We start from the raw sequence: 16811 nt of genomic DNA, 5'->3' as shown, positions 1-16811 counted from the left end.
TTTTGACTTTTCCTAGATGACTACATTCTCCAGCTTGTTGACGAGATCAGATGTCAAGATTCTAGCCCATTCTCTCAGACTGCATAAAGACAATATCCTCCTGATTTCACTCCATCAGTTTGACACTGAAGTTTCCTTTTGCAACAAAATAAGGTAGCAACTTGTCAGTAACATAAAATATAGCATTACTTAGTTATTTTGTATTTGTCCAGTTAACATTTTATTATTGACCTCTCTTTGACAGGGGCTTCCTTAAGGATGCTGGACATTCTCTCCACATGCTGTTAATTCAGATGGACCTTGAAGAATCCCACTGCAGTGATGAGCTCATAGCATCAGCAAAGTAGGCCACATTTTCAAGATCCTTAAGAGAACGGTATTTGATGTTATGGTCAGTCCACAAAAGACATCATAGGTGTCTGAGATGTGTTTTTGATTTTATCTTGCTTTAGATATTGTACCCTGAATTATGTGATGTCAATAGAGGGTCGGACCTGTTGGGTGATTTTCATAGTGAAGGTTTCCAGGATTCCAAGTCAATCTCAGTATATTGGTTTCCAAGGAGGTGAGTATGAGGTTAATGGAACCAACTTAATTGCTGACTGCATTATTCTTGATTCAAGATAACATTTAAGCCACGTTCTCTTTATTTCTTCAAAGGACTCTGGCATTCAGTGCATATTGATGACCTGAGGGAGTCAGAGGATATGAGTGTAAACCTGTTGGATTTCTGTGGAACTCTCATTAGCAACTTACTCAACCCAACTTCATCAGGTAGAATGCATATCCTCTTGCCTGGAAACTGTGTCTTGTAATGCATATTTGAAAGAACGTGGTTTTTCTGTTCTCTAGGCCATTTGTTCTTTAAAAGTAAACCATGTTCTTTGTCTGCAATAGAGCACCATGAAGATCAAGAAACCATCAGGAAGAACTTCCAGGTACATACAAATATGGGATAAAGAGGAAACAAGTGTGACGGGAGCATCTGTATCACATTTTCTACTTTTAACTTGAATTTTGTTTACTTGTGTTTGTGTAGGCAGACAGAGCACATCTCCATAGCATATCCCTAGTGAGATCATGTATCCAAAAAGCTGTAAGTTTGCTGAGAGATACCACTGATGTGACATCAAGAAGCATACAAAGGATAGGCATCCTTCTGACTCTTCTTAAAACTGGTCAAGGGCATATTGCAGGTAAATCTAGCCATTAGAAAGACTTTTTAATCTGTCTGTTAAACCAGAATGTGTTTTCTCCCACAGAATTTGCTGATCAATCTATCAGTCACTCTCCGTATAATTTAAGTTGTTTTTCATTTTGTGTGTAACAGACAATATGACCTGGTATATGCATTCAGTTTTGTTGCATCTCTGACTGGTTTTCATATATATATTTTAAAGTTTGCTTTCAGGAAGTGTTGTTAAAGAGACTGGCAGAAGTTTTGGCTTGTAGAGAAGAAAAGATGTTGTCTCCTAAGGAGTGGGTGAGCAAGGAGGCCAAGAAACGACAAGCTCTACAGGAGGGAGGAACAGTGAGGTAAACTTTTATTGTAAGACAAGTAATGCTATCAGCAAAATCAATTTGAATCTTTTTATATTTGAATGTCTTGATACAATTTCTTAAGAGAGTGATTTGATCAAGTTCAGATGCCTTGTTTGTCTTTCCCTGACAGACATACCCTATGGCGCCATCTTCAGTCCATTGTTACACCAATCTTGGTCAGTATGTTGGAAATTATGGACAGGTATGCAAATTTGGATCTGCTCTCTGATGGCAGAATCAGTCATTGTATGGCAAAGCTGTGGCTTGACATCATGGCCGATTCACAGAGTTTAGACCTAACACCTCTCCAAAACCTAAGGTATTATGGATTGACTATTCTTCATATTTCCCATAGTCAATTTAATCGTAAAGAGAATAATTTTAAAGGGAATAATGTTATTTGAAACAATTTCTAGTACGTCAGATCAGGAGGTTCTTGTGCAGCACTATTTCATATTGGATGGCGAAGAACAACCTTGTGCTGCTGCATTCAGCTGGCTCATCAGAATGCAACTTAACAACCTATGGGAAGAGTCAGAATTAATGCCAGGTTTGTCATTTTTTTAACGTCTTAATGTTTGAAATAAAGTATTATTCTTTTCTATGATACTCTGTCTATAATTTCTACTTTTTGGTGTGGCTTTTACTGATCCTCAGTAACAAGAAGTGATGGCACTGAGAGGATTCTCCAATTTGTGAGCTCTTTCAACAACAGCAGAATTGGCAGTCATTTACAGAAACTTTCTGCTGAAGAGAGATTGGAGTACGGCTGCCACTTCCTAAAAGACTTTCTGCTGCTTTTTTTGAAAGTCAAGTCTAATGATGAGCTGAGGGTATAGAAATTTCTATATCATGCATTTAGATAAGAAATATTTTGGGAACTGCCAAATCGTCTTGACTATGTACACATATCATTTGCAGGTGTTCACCCGGGCTATGATGGGCTGTGTGTCTGAGCTTCAGACATCCATGGGGGTTGTGACTGACCTCTCTCCTGCTTGGATCATGGTTGCTGCTAAACATTTTTCCCTCAGACTGGACACACTCAGCCACATATTTTCGCTGGAGCCCCAACTAGCCACTGACGTATTTCAGCAGGGGTCAACAACAGAGCCCAAAGAAATGGTGTGAATGCCATTTTGTCATGATTTTCTGCATCATCATTTTTTACATTTCTTAACGAATGTTTGCAAAGCAATATACAGCAGGCACAATTTTCAATTGTTGGTTCAGTATAATATACTAACATATGAAAATGTACAAGCTTGTGTCAACATTAATGTCCTTTAGCTGTTAGAATTCTTACTATAACAATGCTAATGTTTTTAATTGTTAACAGGCGGAGGACATTTTAGCACTTGGTATCTGTGTTGAAAAGACCAAGCTAATGACTGTGACATCCCTGGAAGAATGCATGTCCTTTATGAACAGAGTGGAGTTTCTCCAACCTTGCCTTGATAGAGCTTTTGGTCATAAATATAGTGCACTCTGTAATCCTAGCTGCCTGCAAAGTCTGAATGGTCTCAGGTGAGCATTGCTCAAGATCTGCATTGAGAAAACAATTTTCAGTGCGATAAGGTTACTGTATTTTAAATTGTAAGCTAATTTACCATTTCAGGTCACTGTGGCACGGCATGCAAGTTGTTGCAGCTTTCATCCAGCACATCATTTATAGAATTAAAGAGAATGAGTCAAGATTGAAAGAAGTCGCTCTCAAACACTGCAACCTTCACATGAATGTTGTAAGTTGTAAATGATTTAATGTTTTTCCTATTTAGCTTGCTACCTTCCTGCTATAGAAATGTTATAAACAGCAAATTCAGTGAAAACAATCTTGGGACTTTAACAACCAGAGGGGAGGCAAGAGATTTCTCACGACTAGCAGGAAATGTGGTTATAAATTCCTCTGGATTTCCAAGTAAACAACATAAGTAAACTGTTTTTATTATTGTACATGGCCAGGCGGGCAAAAGATGAGCAAGAAAGACGAATTGTCAAATATTTTTGGTAAATGTTTTTTCAACAGCTGATGCAGGAGTCACGAGATATACGGAGCATCGACACACTCAGACAGCTGATTAGGATCCTCAATTCTCTTCATGAAGAGTGCATCAGTAGGGATCTAAGGTCATGAACTGCCTTTAAAATTTTTATTTAGTTCAACTGAACTGAAATGCATTGTAAGCAAGATTAAGCTAAATGTCATATTTATCTCATGATATTTTGCTCCTTAAAGGTTTGGCATTTCCTGTCCTGTTTGCCTTGAGGAGCTCACAGATCCGTCCATCCTGCCTTGCCAGCACGTCGTCTGTTTAACGTGCCTCCAGCAGTGCATTCAGGCACAGAGAAGGGCTTGCCCTCAGTGTAGGATTGACCTGCCACCTGACTTCAATCCCTGTGTTTCCTACCCAATCAAGTGAGTTAAAATTGACTGGATAATTATTAAACTTATGAGAATTAATTACTATTAAGCCCTGTGCCTGCACCAAGCTAGCGGGAGATGATTGCTAGAGCCCAGAACTTTTTTGGTTTACGCTTCCATCACATGGTCAAGCTAATAGAGACTATCAGAGACTAATGGTGTTGAATGGAGACAGAAAAATGTGACAAATTCTTTTGGTGGACGAAAACACACCTCTGAACTGAATTTCAGTTGATTTAACTCAATTTTTATTAATGAACTAGCAATTTGTGATATAAGGTTAGAATGAGAAATCTGTTATTATATTTTCTGAAAGATGGTTCTTGAATTAAAACAAAAGAGTATGATTGTTGTTTTTTTTAGTTGATGACTAACAAATATTCATGCTTGTCAATATCTTTCCTTCATGGTTCAGGGCGGCGCTTCAGCAGCAGTCAGCTATCAGGGATTACTGTAATTCATTCTTCCTAGAAGTGGTGTCTAGATTCTCTTTATCAGAAGGGCAGAAACCCAAAGAGGGAGTGGTGGACTTGCTCTTCTCCTTGCTGGTTTCTGCCACTGGTAAGTCAGTGTTAGTCAAGTCTATAATAATATTGTAGCTAGATAACAGATGTGAAAACAAGGTATTAACCCTTTTTTCTTGGCATGCAGGAGATACATACAGGACCAGAAATCTCACTCCCTTCCTAGAATGTGTGGATAACAGTCCAGTGGTGCGATCAGTGTTGCCAAAACTGCTGCTGCAACACAGGTGAGCACATAAATCAAGAAAACACTCAAGCAATTTTCTCATTTAAAATAATAATAGCAGATTATTAATACAGGTAGTCGTCGACTTACGACCGCGATTGGTCCTGACAGATCGGTTGTAATTCGACTTTGTCGTAAATCGACTCTTAAGTAAAAATTCAATCCAGCAGCGCTGGTGCTTGGCTGTGGGTCGTCCGGATCGTCAGCCGGGGCAGCACGTGGGTTGGTGGGAGCGGGAGACGATCTTTTCATAAACATTGTGAGCTTTGTCTGAATTGTTCGTTTCTTTTTCTCCTCATAAATTTCACGATATGGACGGAAAGCGTCGTTTGCCATCCATTCAATCCTTGCAAATGTTTCTATGTTCTATGTCCATTCCTTCAAAGTGTGCACGGAGTTTATTTAACAGGGAAAAGCCTTCTGACAAACCTTTGGTGGTGAACATTTTTTCTGTTTCCTCCTCTTCTTTCTCTGCTTCTCTTCTCTCTTCTTCTTCCACTCTGTCTTCTTCCAGCGCGATCAGTTCTTACAGCACGATCATTCGTAAGTTCTCCAAGGAGAGGTTTTTTGCCAGTTTCATTATTTTCTCCCGAATCTGATCAAGTTCTTCATCACTTTCAAATCCAGCAGAAGAGTTGACGTAACGCTTGACAGTTTTTCCATACGCCATTCATACATTTCTCCGTCACAGCCTCCTAAGCAGCCCAGCCCATCAGTAGTGGGCTGGGCTATTGATCTCACACTGTGACTGAACAGCGTGTGTGCGCCGTGGTGACTGAAGAGAGCGCGGGAGTCTCAGAGTGTGAGTACTGTGGCTGGAGGGAATGCCCGCGTTGCCCGGACATTGTGGTCGTAAAGTCGGTCGGTCGTAAGTTGCATAGGTCGTAAGTCGACGACTACCTGTATAAGAAAAGAACAAGTACAGGGAAAATTATAGGAACTTTTAAATTATAAGAACTTTTTCTTCCAATACAATTTTTGCAATGAAATTGACTTTAAATCATGTCCCTTTTGTGTGTGGATGGGTGTGGTTGTGGATGTGGGAGGAATGGGGTTTGCATGCAGGTGTGTGTCGCTGTTGTGACTGTTAAGTTCAGATTTTTCTTGTATGTTGTTTTATCTTTTTTGTTGTATTGTTAATGTGACCCACCAAGGGACTACAGATGTGAATTAGCTCGAAACTACATTCTGATACAGTGCATTAAGTGGCAGCATTTATGTTAGAAATGTACACTCTCCCTTTCAAATAAATAAATAAAATAAATAAACAAATGGTTATTTGAGCCCATTCATAAGAAAAAATACTATTTTTGATCAATTTATTTTAGTTTGCATGTAATATGTTGATTCTGTACAAAAAATACAGATTTCTCCCTTTGCTAAATTAGGTTGAAGATTTGATTAAGTCTTACACTGTAGGCATAATTCACAGGTGGCAGCTGGGATATAAAGAGGTTCATCCAACTTTCCCCAGTGAAGCGATGCCATTACTTTACAAATAAAACAAATAATTCTGAATTTTCATAAATTTATTCCTTTAATTCTTAAAATTGTTCTGTTTTTCGTGTTTCTGCAGGAATAATTTGTTATACATTTTTTCAACAACTTATTTTGGCCATGTCCATGTAAATTTGCTTGCATTCACAAATGAATAAGATTACTGTCTACTATATCATCCCAAATTCAGCTATATTGGAGCTTTTGTGTCCTCAACTAAATTTTTGCTGCCTAAAATACATTCAACAAAAATGTCTAAAATTTCTATTCATCATAACTACAGTAACACTTTTCTAGAAACTGTATTTAAATCAGAATATATCTTTCAGTTTTGTCGAGGTAAAGGCTCACATTCACTCCTACCTAAAGGATCTGAAGACGAATTTTCTGAGCCCAGAGGATCACACTGAACTCTATCGGCTGTTTGTCAACTGCTTCCAGGTAAAAGTCCTAGACCTTTGGTGTCTGCACGACCTCAGAGTGATGATAATCAGTATTATTATGTTTGTTGCTATTTTTTTTCTTGGCCTGAAGTTTGATGGTAAGTAGTATACTTACTTTTTTATTTTGAGGTTTTATTTTACCTGCTATTCTTTGCAAACCAGACAGAAAAATGGCTCCATTAACTGCCTTGAGTGGTTAACTATAATATTTTTGTCTTTCTGTCAGGATTTTCTTTTGTGCTCAGAAGCAAGGGAAGTGGAAGAGCCTGGAGAACAGAAAATGGAAGCAGAAACTAGATTCCTGAGCCGAGTTGCCAGGAACCAGACTTCGGACAGAAAAGAAGACCCTGCAGAATTCCTGCTCAACATTGCCAAGCTGAGAATATGCCTGAGCACTGCTGCACGGCTTCTGGAGAAAGCTGCAGTTCAAGGTGTGTAATGCTGGTAGTTTAGACTGAAATCATCATCATTAAGATTGTGTGTATTGTTGAAGAGCTCACACCTTAAAAGGAGATTTTATTTTCTGGAATAAGTTCCAATGAATGGCAAATAAATTTCAATTTCACATTTTCAAATGTCTTTTGGAAATGCAGGCAGACATTTTATGGAAGTTCACTACCTGCAGCAGGTCAGGGCGGTGTGTGAGTACAGTGGTAATGGCTGGTACCGGGTCTACCTTCTTCGAGTTCTCTATAAACTCTATGGTACGGACTACATGCTGTCCATGATGAACAATCCAGCCTGGAGATGGCTTTTCCCCCCAGATCTCCTGCGACTTCAGGTATTTAAAAGTTTTTATCACAGATGGAGCACAGAACAGGGCATTGTTTATGTCAGAAGTTTTCATCTACTAGAAATAGTCCTTTTTGGTTTAGTTGAGGGGTTTTGTCTGGAAAGACTGATCATACAGTATTTAGATATGTCAACACTGTCAGTAAAGTGTTGGGAAGCATCAGAAAAAACCACATTGAGTAACAGACGGTCAGTGATGGATGGATGATTAATGTAGTGATAATTGTGTCACTACCAGACAATACAAGCAAATATTCAAAACTGATTTTTTTTTTTAAGAAATACAAATGACTGATTGCCATCATGGTTCTGAATCAATTTGTCTGAAAAAAATACATGGTACAGTATTTTTCAAGTCTGTTTTATAATGAAGAGCATTTATTATTATTCCAATTATGGTCACAATAGCAGTTGAAGACAAATAAATTCAACGTTCATTCAACCCCTTTGCATAATGAAAGGGTTTTAGCACATTCTCATAAATGCAGCAATGTTCATTTTGGGCCTATGTGATGATCTGCTAGTATTTTTGTGTTACTTTTATATTATTGTCTCTTTTGTCATTTTGAGAATATACAGTCCTTTTTTTTACACTTAAACGTTTCTTTTTCTCAAAGCGGATGCTTTCAATTAATGTGGACCACTTCCTCTGCTGTGGGACGCTGTACCATCATATGAGACAGGCTGTGTCCAGGGTTCTACTGGAAAACAGATCTGATGCCTTCATTACAGAGATAAAGGTCAGAGAGACTCCAAAACTATTAGGAGGACCAAAACTGGAGTATGAGACAGTGATCACGGTCATGTCTCCTTATGACCTCTAGAGGTCAGAAAGGTTCTTTGATTGAACAAACAATGCATTGAATAACTTGAAACACTTCATATTAAGAGCACTGTTTGTCAACTTCTAGATCAGAGCATGCAACATTGAAATTAGAATTAATAATTGGTCACATTTATAATATATAATGACTGTCGGTATGGTGCATTAGAACACACTTTGTATATAGTTACTACCATAATAAATCATTGGAAATGCATTACAAAACGTCCCATTGAAAGGGCTACCTACATTATTTGTAAACACTATGGTGAAGTTATGAGCAAGTGGACTCATGATTTGTCGACAAATTTGACCCATTAAGAACACACTCACACCTACTGGCCAATTAACCTGAAGCACATGTTTTTGGAGGTGGGAGGAGAACCCGGAGAGAACCCACACTAACACGGGGAGAACATACAAACTCCACACAGAGCGGGACTCAAACCCTGTGCCGTGACAGTGCTCCCGACTGCTCCACCGTGCCGCCCTATAGGAAATCTTGATCTGTTGTTACGTAAAGAGAAGCCGAGTCATTATCGTTCAGTTTTTAGACTCTTGACAACATTGTTTTTCACCTGTATTTAGATTTTTGAACATCTGGATTTTTTGTTTCCTTCTTTTACATCTTTCTCTTGCTATTTTCTGTGTAGAAGCTGAGAGGTTCCCAAATCAGCCTCCTGGCTCTAGCCTTGTTTAGACAGGTCACCTGCCGGTACAAATCACTTGATATCAAAGTACATCCCTCTTCACAGGTATTTTTCTCATGATATCAATGCATATTGTGTTTGTTGTAAAGTTACGTTTGGTTTTTAAAGTGTTTGACTGCATGGACTTACAGGAGATTGGAAGAGTGGAAAAGCTCCTGAAACATGCTGGGTCAAAGGAATTCATAGATTTCTGCAGGGCACTTCTGTCAAATCAGATCGGTGGAGAAGGCTCAAGCCTCCACCTCAGTGCAGGTCTTTTGTCTCAAAGACAAACCCTCCTGGACCTACTGGTCCATCTGGATGCTGTTCTTCTTAGTGGAAACCCTCTGTTGGTTCCTCTCTACCAGATAGCCTTCCAACCTCAGAATGTAACAGTAAGACACTTTACTTGGATGAAAGATATTGCATTTTTGAGGAAACACCAACGCATTTCCTCATAAATCTGAAAGGAAGTAGTTTTAATGAGTGCATCACTCATTCGGTACTTTTCCCCCTAGAACTCCTTTCTACCAACCATGCCCGATGACCACACAAGTGAAGCAAGGCAGTGGTTGACTAGAGAAAGGAAGGCACAGTTGTACTGTAGGTATTTTAGATTACAGGGGAACATTTATGCCATTGTTTCTTCTGCATGAATTGCCCATTGTGATGTACATGATTTCTTTTACTTAATTTGCAGATTGTAACAATGGACATCCTATCTTTGTCGGAGAAGTATGTGCTTTGTTTTTTTATCCCTCATGGCAAACATTTTGTGAGCAGAGAAATCCAAGAAATAATAAATTACATGTTTCTGTATTGTTTCCTAGTGTGGTAGACCGGTGCATGTCTCAAAATGTCCGGACTGTGGTGTTCCAGTTGGTGGCTATAATCATAGCCCAGTCATTGGATTCACTAAGCACACAGACCAAGGGTACAAACTTATAATTCAAGAATTCAGGTAACCATCTTGGTCACAGCATTGTCAGTCAAAATGTGTTTCTTTTCTTCTCCTTCTTGTGTATTTAAAGTATCAGAGATCAAACTCGCACAGGACACATACTAGGAGAAGCTGAAATGAGGTCCGAAGCTCCTAACCGACAGATGACTTACGCTCAGTCCTGCGTCCTACGGCTGTTAACACACCTTGCAATGCTTCAAGGCACCATAACAAATCAAAAAGTCAGACTTCAGCTAAATTTATACCAAATTTGACACATAAATTTTAAAAATGATAACATTGCATAATAAACTATTTTTGTTGCAGGGAGTTGCTGACATGATCCACCCCAGACCCAATGATGTCGTCAACTTTCTGTGGAACCACCTTGATAAGGACATGCGTGTGTTGGGGAAAACATTGGATCAGAATATGGACAACATAGCTGTTACAATTCATTTGATTCTCAATACCTGCACAGAATTCATCACAGGTGATACAATTTTTTTTTTTACAGTAAAATCGATCCCTGAAATGTACAGAAACATTTCCCACATTGGATCCTATATGAATAGAAGCAGGGATGGATCTGTATGTCATATGTCATACCTTAAGATCTTATAATATTTCCCGGGTAAATGCCAGTACACTAGTGTACAAATAATCACCTTCAAAGACATGCACTTCCGAACACAGAGATATTTTAAAGTGGGATAGTCTCCTGAGAACTTCATTAAATTATTTGTCTAACTCTTCAATACTTAATGCTTTAAAATATTTAATGTATGCTTTTGGTGATAAATAATGGAAAATGTTACTTAGCTTGCAAATGTGCAATGTTAAAAACATAGCAAGAATATCTGCACAAATTTTAAAAAAAAAAAACCACCTTCTTACATTCCACGTTCTTGAGAAGTTTCTCTGGCTTGTGTTTCTCTGGCTTTTTTTTTTTTTGGTTCTTTTTTGTTTTTGTTTTTATCTCTATACCCATTTATGATTTTCTATTTGTATATTCTTGATGGGTTATTTATTTATCTTTCTATTTGGTGTTGTACTAACTTCTATGAGCTGGTGCTTTCTGTTTGCTTTTTCTGCGTTTTGTGTACTTACTGTGCTGTGTGCGACGGGGAAATTAATTTCCCTGACAAAACCTCCTTAAGGGATAAATAAAGTTATACTCTACTCTTCATAACATTTGGAATGCATAAGTGCAGAATCTGCTCCCTCTATTCTAGTATTAATGCAAGATAGAAATGTTCTTTCATACAGTATATAAAGTATGTTTTAATAGTAAAAGTCATTGTGTGTTAAAGAGGCTTATTGAAATTTACATATGTAATATAGTTCTATTGAATGTTAAAGGAGCACATGGCATAGGACTGGATTTGGCCTCCAGACAGGCACGTCAACAGTGGGAGAAGCTTATCTGTGATTCCGCCATCAACAAAGTACTTCAAGTAAGGAGTGTAATGCTTTTCAGAGTCGTGAATCAAGTCTGCAACTGAAATCATTACTAATGCTCTATGCATATGGGATCTTGTGCTACAAGATGATAAATCTGTTTCTTCCTCCTGCTTATATTCAGAATTTGCAAACGAGACTGACTAAAGCTCAGGAAAGAATCAGCACGGATGATGGACTTGCTGGAACTCCGCTGATGAATCTCCTCTTCGGGGATCCTGGGAATATTTTGTCCCTCCCTTCTGACTGTCCAACACATTGTTCTTCTTTCTGGGCTCTACCTGAGACAATGACAATTGAGCGCTTCTCTCAAATGGTGGGAGAACCACAGCGACGCAGTGTCTTACCTCTGTTGATCATGTTCCTCCAGAAGGTACCGTTCCTCATTGAAACCTTGTGATAGTTAGGCGAATGATTGGAGGTATTTTGAAATCAAAACAAATGACTTTGTGTTGTGAGAGTTGTAGAGAGTATCAGCCTGATTTATAAAAGAACCTACAGTCCCATCACCTCATTAGTTAATCTCACATTTCATGCTCTTTTTGTTCTGGTTGCTCAGATGCATGATATTCCTCAAATACAATATATGAAACCTCCTGCATGTATAGAATCTGCTTGTGTGTTTATACCAGGTAAACTCTGTGAGCCAGTTGCATCACTTGCCTGAGCTGGCTGCGTTGCAGTCAGACCTGTTGAGGGTATTTCCTGTGACATCAGATTCTGCACCACAGAGCATTGCAGAGATGCTACAGAGAATACCAGCAGGTACATGAACATTTCATTTTTAATTGAACTAGTCTAAATAAATAAAGTGTAAATAAATCTTGTTGCTGGCACAATTCACATATTGACACTGAAACTGTCTCTTCTTGTTCTTCTCATTAGGATACCAGAAGACAGTGCTGCTTGAGAGAGTTCAGAGATTCATCAAGGTGTGGAACTGTCTCAGAGCAGAAGTGGCAAACAACTGTAAGTTTGTCTCCATTAAAGTTCTTCGTAAAATTTGAGAATATTGAGCTTCTTTTTGGGTAATTTATTGTGAATGAAAGACAGTAGGCAGGTGAGAAATTGTTTTAAGAGGAATGTGAACTGTCGGGTTAATATAGAGAAAGACATGAAGCATGAAGATTGATACAATGCAATGTAAAATGTCTAGTGTTTGGTCTGAGGCTGCCACAGACTTTCCCCACTTCATTTTGGTTTGAACTTAATTGAGCCATCATTAAAACCGACAACCCTGCATGTCCTCCACTGCTTTCATCTCTGCATGATTTCATGTAAGTCCCCCATGCCTTTGTGTAATTGCAGCAGCGGACTTGGGTATGGATGTGAACTTGTGTGCGAAGGAGGTGACAACCGAGAGCTCTGGGGAGTTTCTGACACCAAGTAGACATGGACCAGGCTCCTGTCTCCGAATTCTTGTTGAACTCCTGTTGAAGACTCACAACAGCCTGGTGAGAGAGGCCAGGAGAGTCAGCCACCAAGAAGACAGGTCAGTCACCAGGTCCACTAAAATACAGTAGGTTTAAGTCAAAGAGGACCACATCCAGAATCAGTTACACCAGTTTAGCATTGAGACCATGGCCAATTTTAACTTTTATATGAAAATCAAGTTTATTGGTACTTGATACTGTAACACTATTGAATCTACATTAATTTGTTCAGCACTTACTGCTAGTGCTTAATTGGATTAAGATCTGGGGGATTTGGAGGTTTGGGAAATCCACGGTTTGAACACCTTTTTTGCTGTCTGAGGGAGCATCGTCTTGCTGAAAGGATCCAGTACTGTTGGGGAATACTGTTTTCTTGAAAGGGTGTAATTGGTCTGTAACAAAACGATATCAAAACGATGTACATACACTGTAATATACTGTATACTGCACACAGATATTTTTCTTAAAAGTTCAGTGAAAACTTCATGACAGAAGATAAAACAAATGGCATCCTGACAGCTTACTAGAGAAAGATTTTTGACATCAAATGAGCCCTACAATGTGTACTGATATTCTGTGACTAATACAGCTGCTTGTTGACCCTTGTTCCCCCCCCCCCCCCCCCCAGTGAATACAGCATTCCCTTAGAGAGGATATCAGAAACACAGCTGACCCTGTGCCACCCAGAAAGAGAGCTGATGCCTTTGATTTTAGCTCACTGCCACTATACTTTGAAGAAAGGTGGTGAGACACACAGCAGCTATGATCTGTCACGCATCCAAACCCAACTGGCCCGCTGTTTTCTTGCTGGAAAGCCCCTTATCCAAGCGGTAAATTTAAAACTTATTAAATGCATATGTCAAGTAATAGCACACGTTCTGATAACTGTGGTCCTCTGTTGACAATTAGGACACCACAAAATACCTGAACAGACACCTGCAGGACTTCAGTGTGGTTCTAAGTGAGGTCAGAGGAAAGATCTGTCAGGTAAGAGCTGATCTGGAACTAATTAATGCTAGCCAGAGAACGTTCACGCAGTTTCCCTCTGTAGTATTTTGGGAAGTAGATGTTAAAGGTCAACTGAGTTTCTTTGTATTGCAGGCACCACTAAAGGGTTCGGTGTGCACCACCATGAGAACAGTACTGCGTTCGTACACAGACGTCTGCGATGCTGTATTTGTGGTGGAGATTGGTCTTCGCTTTCTTGGCAAGATGGGTGGGGATCCCCAGGATCAACTTTTGTCCTACCTCACTGATTCATTGCAGATGCATCCACAAATTTCCAGCTCTGTCGCAAAGGTAGAATGCTCTGAAACCACAGCCAACTCCTCAAAGCCCTGCTATGTAAAGGAAGAATCTTGATTTACCAACAGAGCACTCTTACAAAGCTCACATATTTTTGTCCATTCATTTAAAATTAATGTACTTAAAGTAATGACAAAGATGTGATTTTGTGTGTGAAGGGGGTAGCATTGTAGGTCAATTCTTTCATTTCTTAAACGATGAAAATCTATTTCCAGGTGAAGTAATCAATCACCAAGTGGAACTACAGGTTGTCCTAAACCCGTGAACACAATTGGTTCTGAGAGGTTGTTTGTAAGCTAGATAGATAGATAGATAGATAGATAGATAGATAGATAGATAGATAGATAGATAGATAGATAGATAGATAGATAGATAGATAGATAGATAGATACATACATACATACATACATACATACATACATACATACATACATACATACATACATACATACATACATACATACATACATACTTTATTAATCCCGGAGGAAATTGCATGTCGTTATTTATGAAATTTCAATTTGTTATCGTCATTTGTAGTCATTTAAATGCCATTGTTACTCTTAATACAAAAATACAATTCCCTAAGACTTACAAGAAACAATTACAAGAAATAAAAACAAAGCATAAATGAAATAAAATGTCGTAGTACTGTAATGTAACCTTTACATCTCTGCCTCTGCTGAATGAATTTTATCCTCGGGGGTGTAGAGGCAAAACTTTAAGTCAGTGAGTTATTCCACTGTACTCAAGTAAATGACATGCTAATGCACTTCCTTGTATTCAAAAGTGCAACATTCCACTTTATGCTCGATTATTCTTTTTATTTCCATTAAATTTCCCAGTTAACTACACCAATAGAATGAATAAAAGAATAACTCCACAAATAGTTAACATGAAATAGCAAAACATTCTGCATAAATAAATATTGGTGTAGTCTTCTAAAACAGAAAATCTTGTCTTTTTTATTTATATATATGCAGTGTCTTGGAGAGAGCAAACTGGAACACAGCATATTCACATGGCAACTTCTGACTAGCTGGAAATCTGAGCTTATGCTGAACAAAAAACAGGTAAGCATTAATAAAACAGTGCAATTTATGGAACAACAGGCAAATACATATTGTCTTCTGATATTTTTTTCAACATAGCACCATATATGTACAGACAGTATGTAACATATACTGTAGGTTAATTGTTTTAAATCTATCTCTTAAACATATGTCACAGTTAAAATAATAACCCCTTTTAAGAATCTTACACCTCAAATGCCACGTAAGCAACTCAACCCACAGTGACCACATAGTTTGTTTTTGACTCAATATTTTCTTATGGCCTACTGACTGCCACTGACCCCAAACACCACATAGAGTTAAAGTTCCTGGGTAGTAATCCCTTGAAAGTGTGTCGTCTGGCATGGCAATTGCCCTGGGTTTAACCCCAGTAAGAAGGGGACTGAGGAATGCACTGCAGATTCTGATTCATACCACTGCTGTTGTTACAACATTGAACTTTGATTGCGCTTAATTAATGGCCATGTTTCAGGATCCATTCCAGAAGCTACCGTCCAAGTTCCAGAAGAAGCTCTCAGAGGAACAAGGGAGAGGACTCAAGAGCTTCCTTGCTGTCACAGATGTTGACGCTTTCTCTTTGGAATTGCATGAAATTCTGTTGCTGAAGACGAGCACTGCCATGCCTGAAGAGGGTTACAAGTCAGACTGGGAGTAAGCACAAGCCATTTGTAACACCCCACCCACTGTACTGGAAAAACAAATTTACCATTTGTTTTTCCCTTTAGTTTTTGAAGGAGGTAATGCACCAAATGGTACGATATCAAATCATTAATTGAATCAACTTTTTGCCTGCCAAGAAGTATTTTTAGGAGTAAGAATTTTTCACAACTCATGAATGTGAGAAGTGTGCCTATTGTCAGTTGAAAGATTAACACAGTAGTCTGAAGTAATCCATTGATCTTAAACAACGTGTATCAGAGTAAAGTGTGGAGGTCTCACCCATGACTCTCCCTTGGGATTTGGAGCCTACTGACATCCAGACCCAGAAAGTGACTGCCCCAGGCCATCTGTCAGGGAAAAGGAGCTTAAGTGGCAGCCCCTAGCTACATTTCTATTGAAACAGCATCTGGCCAGGGAAATGAATAGGAATGTTTGCAGTGAAAACAATGGATGAAAAGCTTACTTGTGATTTGTTTCCTGTTGTCTTTAGCATAAAGTCCACCTTAGAGGGCCATTTGGAGCAGAAAGACCTTCCACCTCTGCTGGGGCTGGAGGCTTTATCAGAAGACATCACCCTCAGTCAAGGGGTCGATGTGTGGCGAGCAGCTTTGGAGTTCAAAAGAATATAAACCATTCCTGCTTAAGCTAATATGATGTCTGGAATTTTTCTGTCATAGAGTAATTCATTCAATATGATATGTGATCTTTTAGTGCTGTTAAAATTGCCAACATTCAAATTTTGAGTCTTAATTTTGAAAAGTAAGAGTTTTTCATGTTCAATCTGTAAATTTGAGAAAATACTTATTAAAGAATAAAAAATTGTTTTCTGTGCAAGACTTGTTTTCCACGAATAACTTGGAAAAATGTCTGTTTGCCATCACGCCTCCCTTTGCAAAGTCAACCAAACATGAGTTACGCCCCGTATAACTACGTCTATTACAGACGGCTCCAGGCAGCCAATCAGAAGCATGATGAAACAGG

At 38.8% G+C, this 16811-nt stretch overlaps 1 protein-coding gene across 2 annotated transcripts in view; it reads left to right on the top strand.

The window, feature by feature from the left end:
* Nucleotides 1-16652, top strand: part of rnf213b (ring finger protein 213b) — a 32666-nt gene extending 16014 nt beyond the window's left edge. For both annotated transcript variants that reach the window (XM_068304991.1, XM_068304992.1), the window contains 39 exons: nt 17-153; nt 245-343; nt 453-565; nt 661-774; nt 898-938; nt 1040-1196; nt 1401-1536; nt 1673-1861; nt 1959-2092; nt 2200-2375; nt 2464-2667; nt 2882-3069; nt 3161-3284; nt 3569-3669; nt 3779-3958; nt 4380-4525; nt 4616-4715; nt 6541-6652; nt 6881-7085; nt 7248-7435; nt 8064-8186; nt 8923-9024; nt 9111-9353; nt 9477-9561; nt 9659-9693; nt 9789-9892; nt 9990-10140; nt 10226-10391; nt 11261-11355; nt 11484-11732; nt 11992-12124; nt 12245-12328; nt 12668-12851; nt 13421-13622; nt 13702-13779; nt 13894-14091; nt 15081-15170; nt 15643-15821; nt 16321-16652. In XM_068304991.1, the coding sequence (XP_068161092.1) occupies nt 17-153; nt 245-343; nt 453-565; nt 661-774; nt 898-938; nt 1040-1196; nt 1401-1536; nt 1673-1861; nt 1959-2092; nt 2200-2375; nt 2464-2667; nt 2882-3069; nt 3161-3284; nt 3569-3669; nt 3779-3958; nt 4380-4525; nt 4616-4715; nt 6541-6652; nt 6881-7085; nt 7248-7435; nt 8064-8186; nt 8923-9024; nt 9111-9353; nt 9477-9561; nt 9659-9693; nt 9789-9892; nt 9990-10140; nt 10226-10391; nt 11261-11355; nt 11484-11732; nt 11992-12124; nt 12245-12328; nt 12668-12851; nt 13421-13622; nt 13702-13779; nt 13894-14091; nt 15081-15170; nt 15643-15821; nt 16321-16459 (5484 nt within the window). In that variant the 3' untranslated portion in view covers nt 16460-16652. The remainder of the gene's footprint in view (nt 1-16; nt 154-244; nt 344-452; nt 566-660; nt 775-897; nt 939-1039; nt 1197-1400; nt 1537-1672; nt 1862-1958; nt 2093-2199; nt 2376-2463; nt 2668-2881; nt 3070-3160; nt 3285-3568; nt 3670-3778; nt 3959-4379; nt 4526-4615; nt 4716-6540; nt 6653-6880; nt 7086-7247; nt 7436-8063; nt 8187-8922; nt 9025-9110; nt 9354-9476; nt 9562-9658; nt 9694-9788; nt 9893-9989; nt 10141-10225; nt 10392-11260; nt 11356-11483; nt 11733-11991; nt 12125-12244; nt 12329-12667; nt 12852-13420; nt 13623-13701; nt 13780-13893; nt 14092-15080; nt 15171-15642; nt 15822-16320) is intronic.
* The last annotated feature ends 159 nt before the right edge of the window (nt 16653-16811 follow it).

This window comes from Antennarius striatus, chromosome 21 (assembly GCF_040054535.1).
Source record: "Antennarius striatus isolate MH-2024 chromosome 21, ASM4005453v1, whole genome shotgun sequence".
In the NCBI taxonomy this organism is placed as follows: domain Eukaryota; kingdom Metazoa; phylum Chordata; class Actinopteri; order Lophiiformes; family Antennariidae; genus Antennarius; species Antennarius striatus.
The sequence above is the reverse complement of the archived record's forward strand: the minus strand, read 5'-3'. Positions and strand labels throughout refer to the sequence as shown.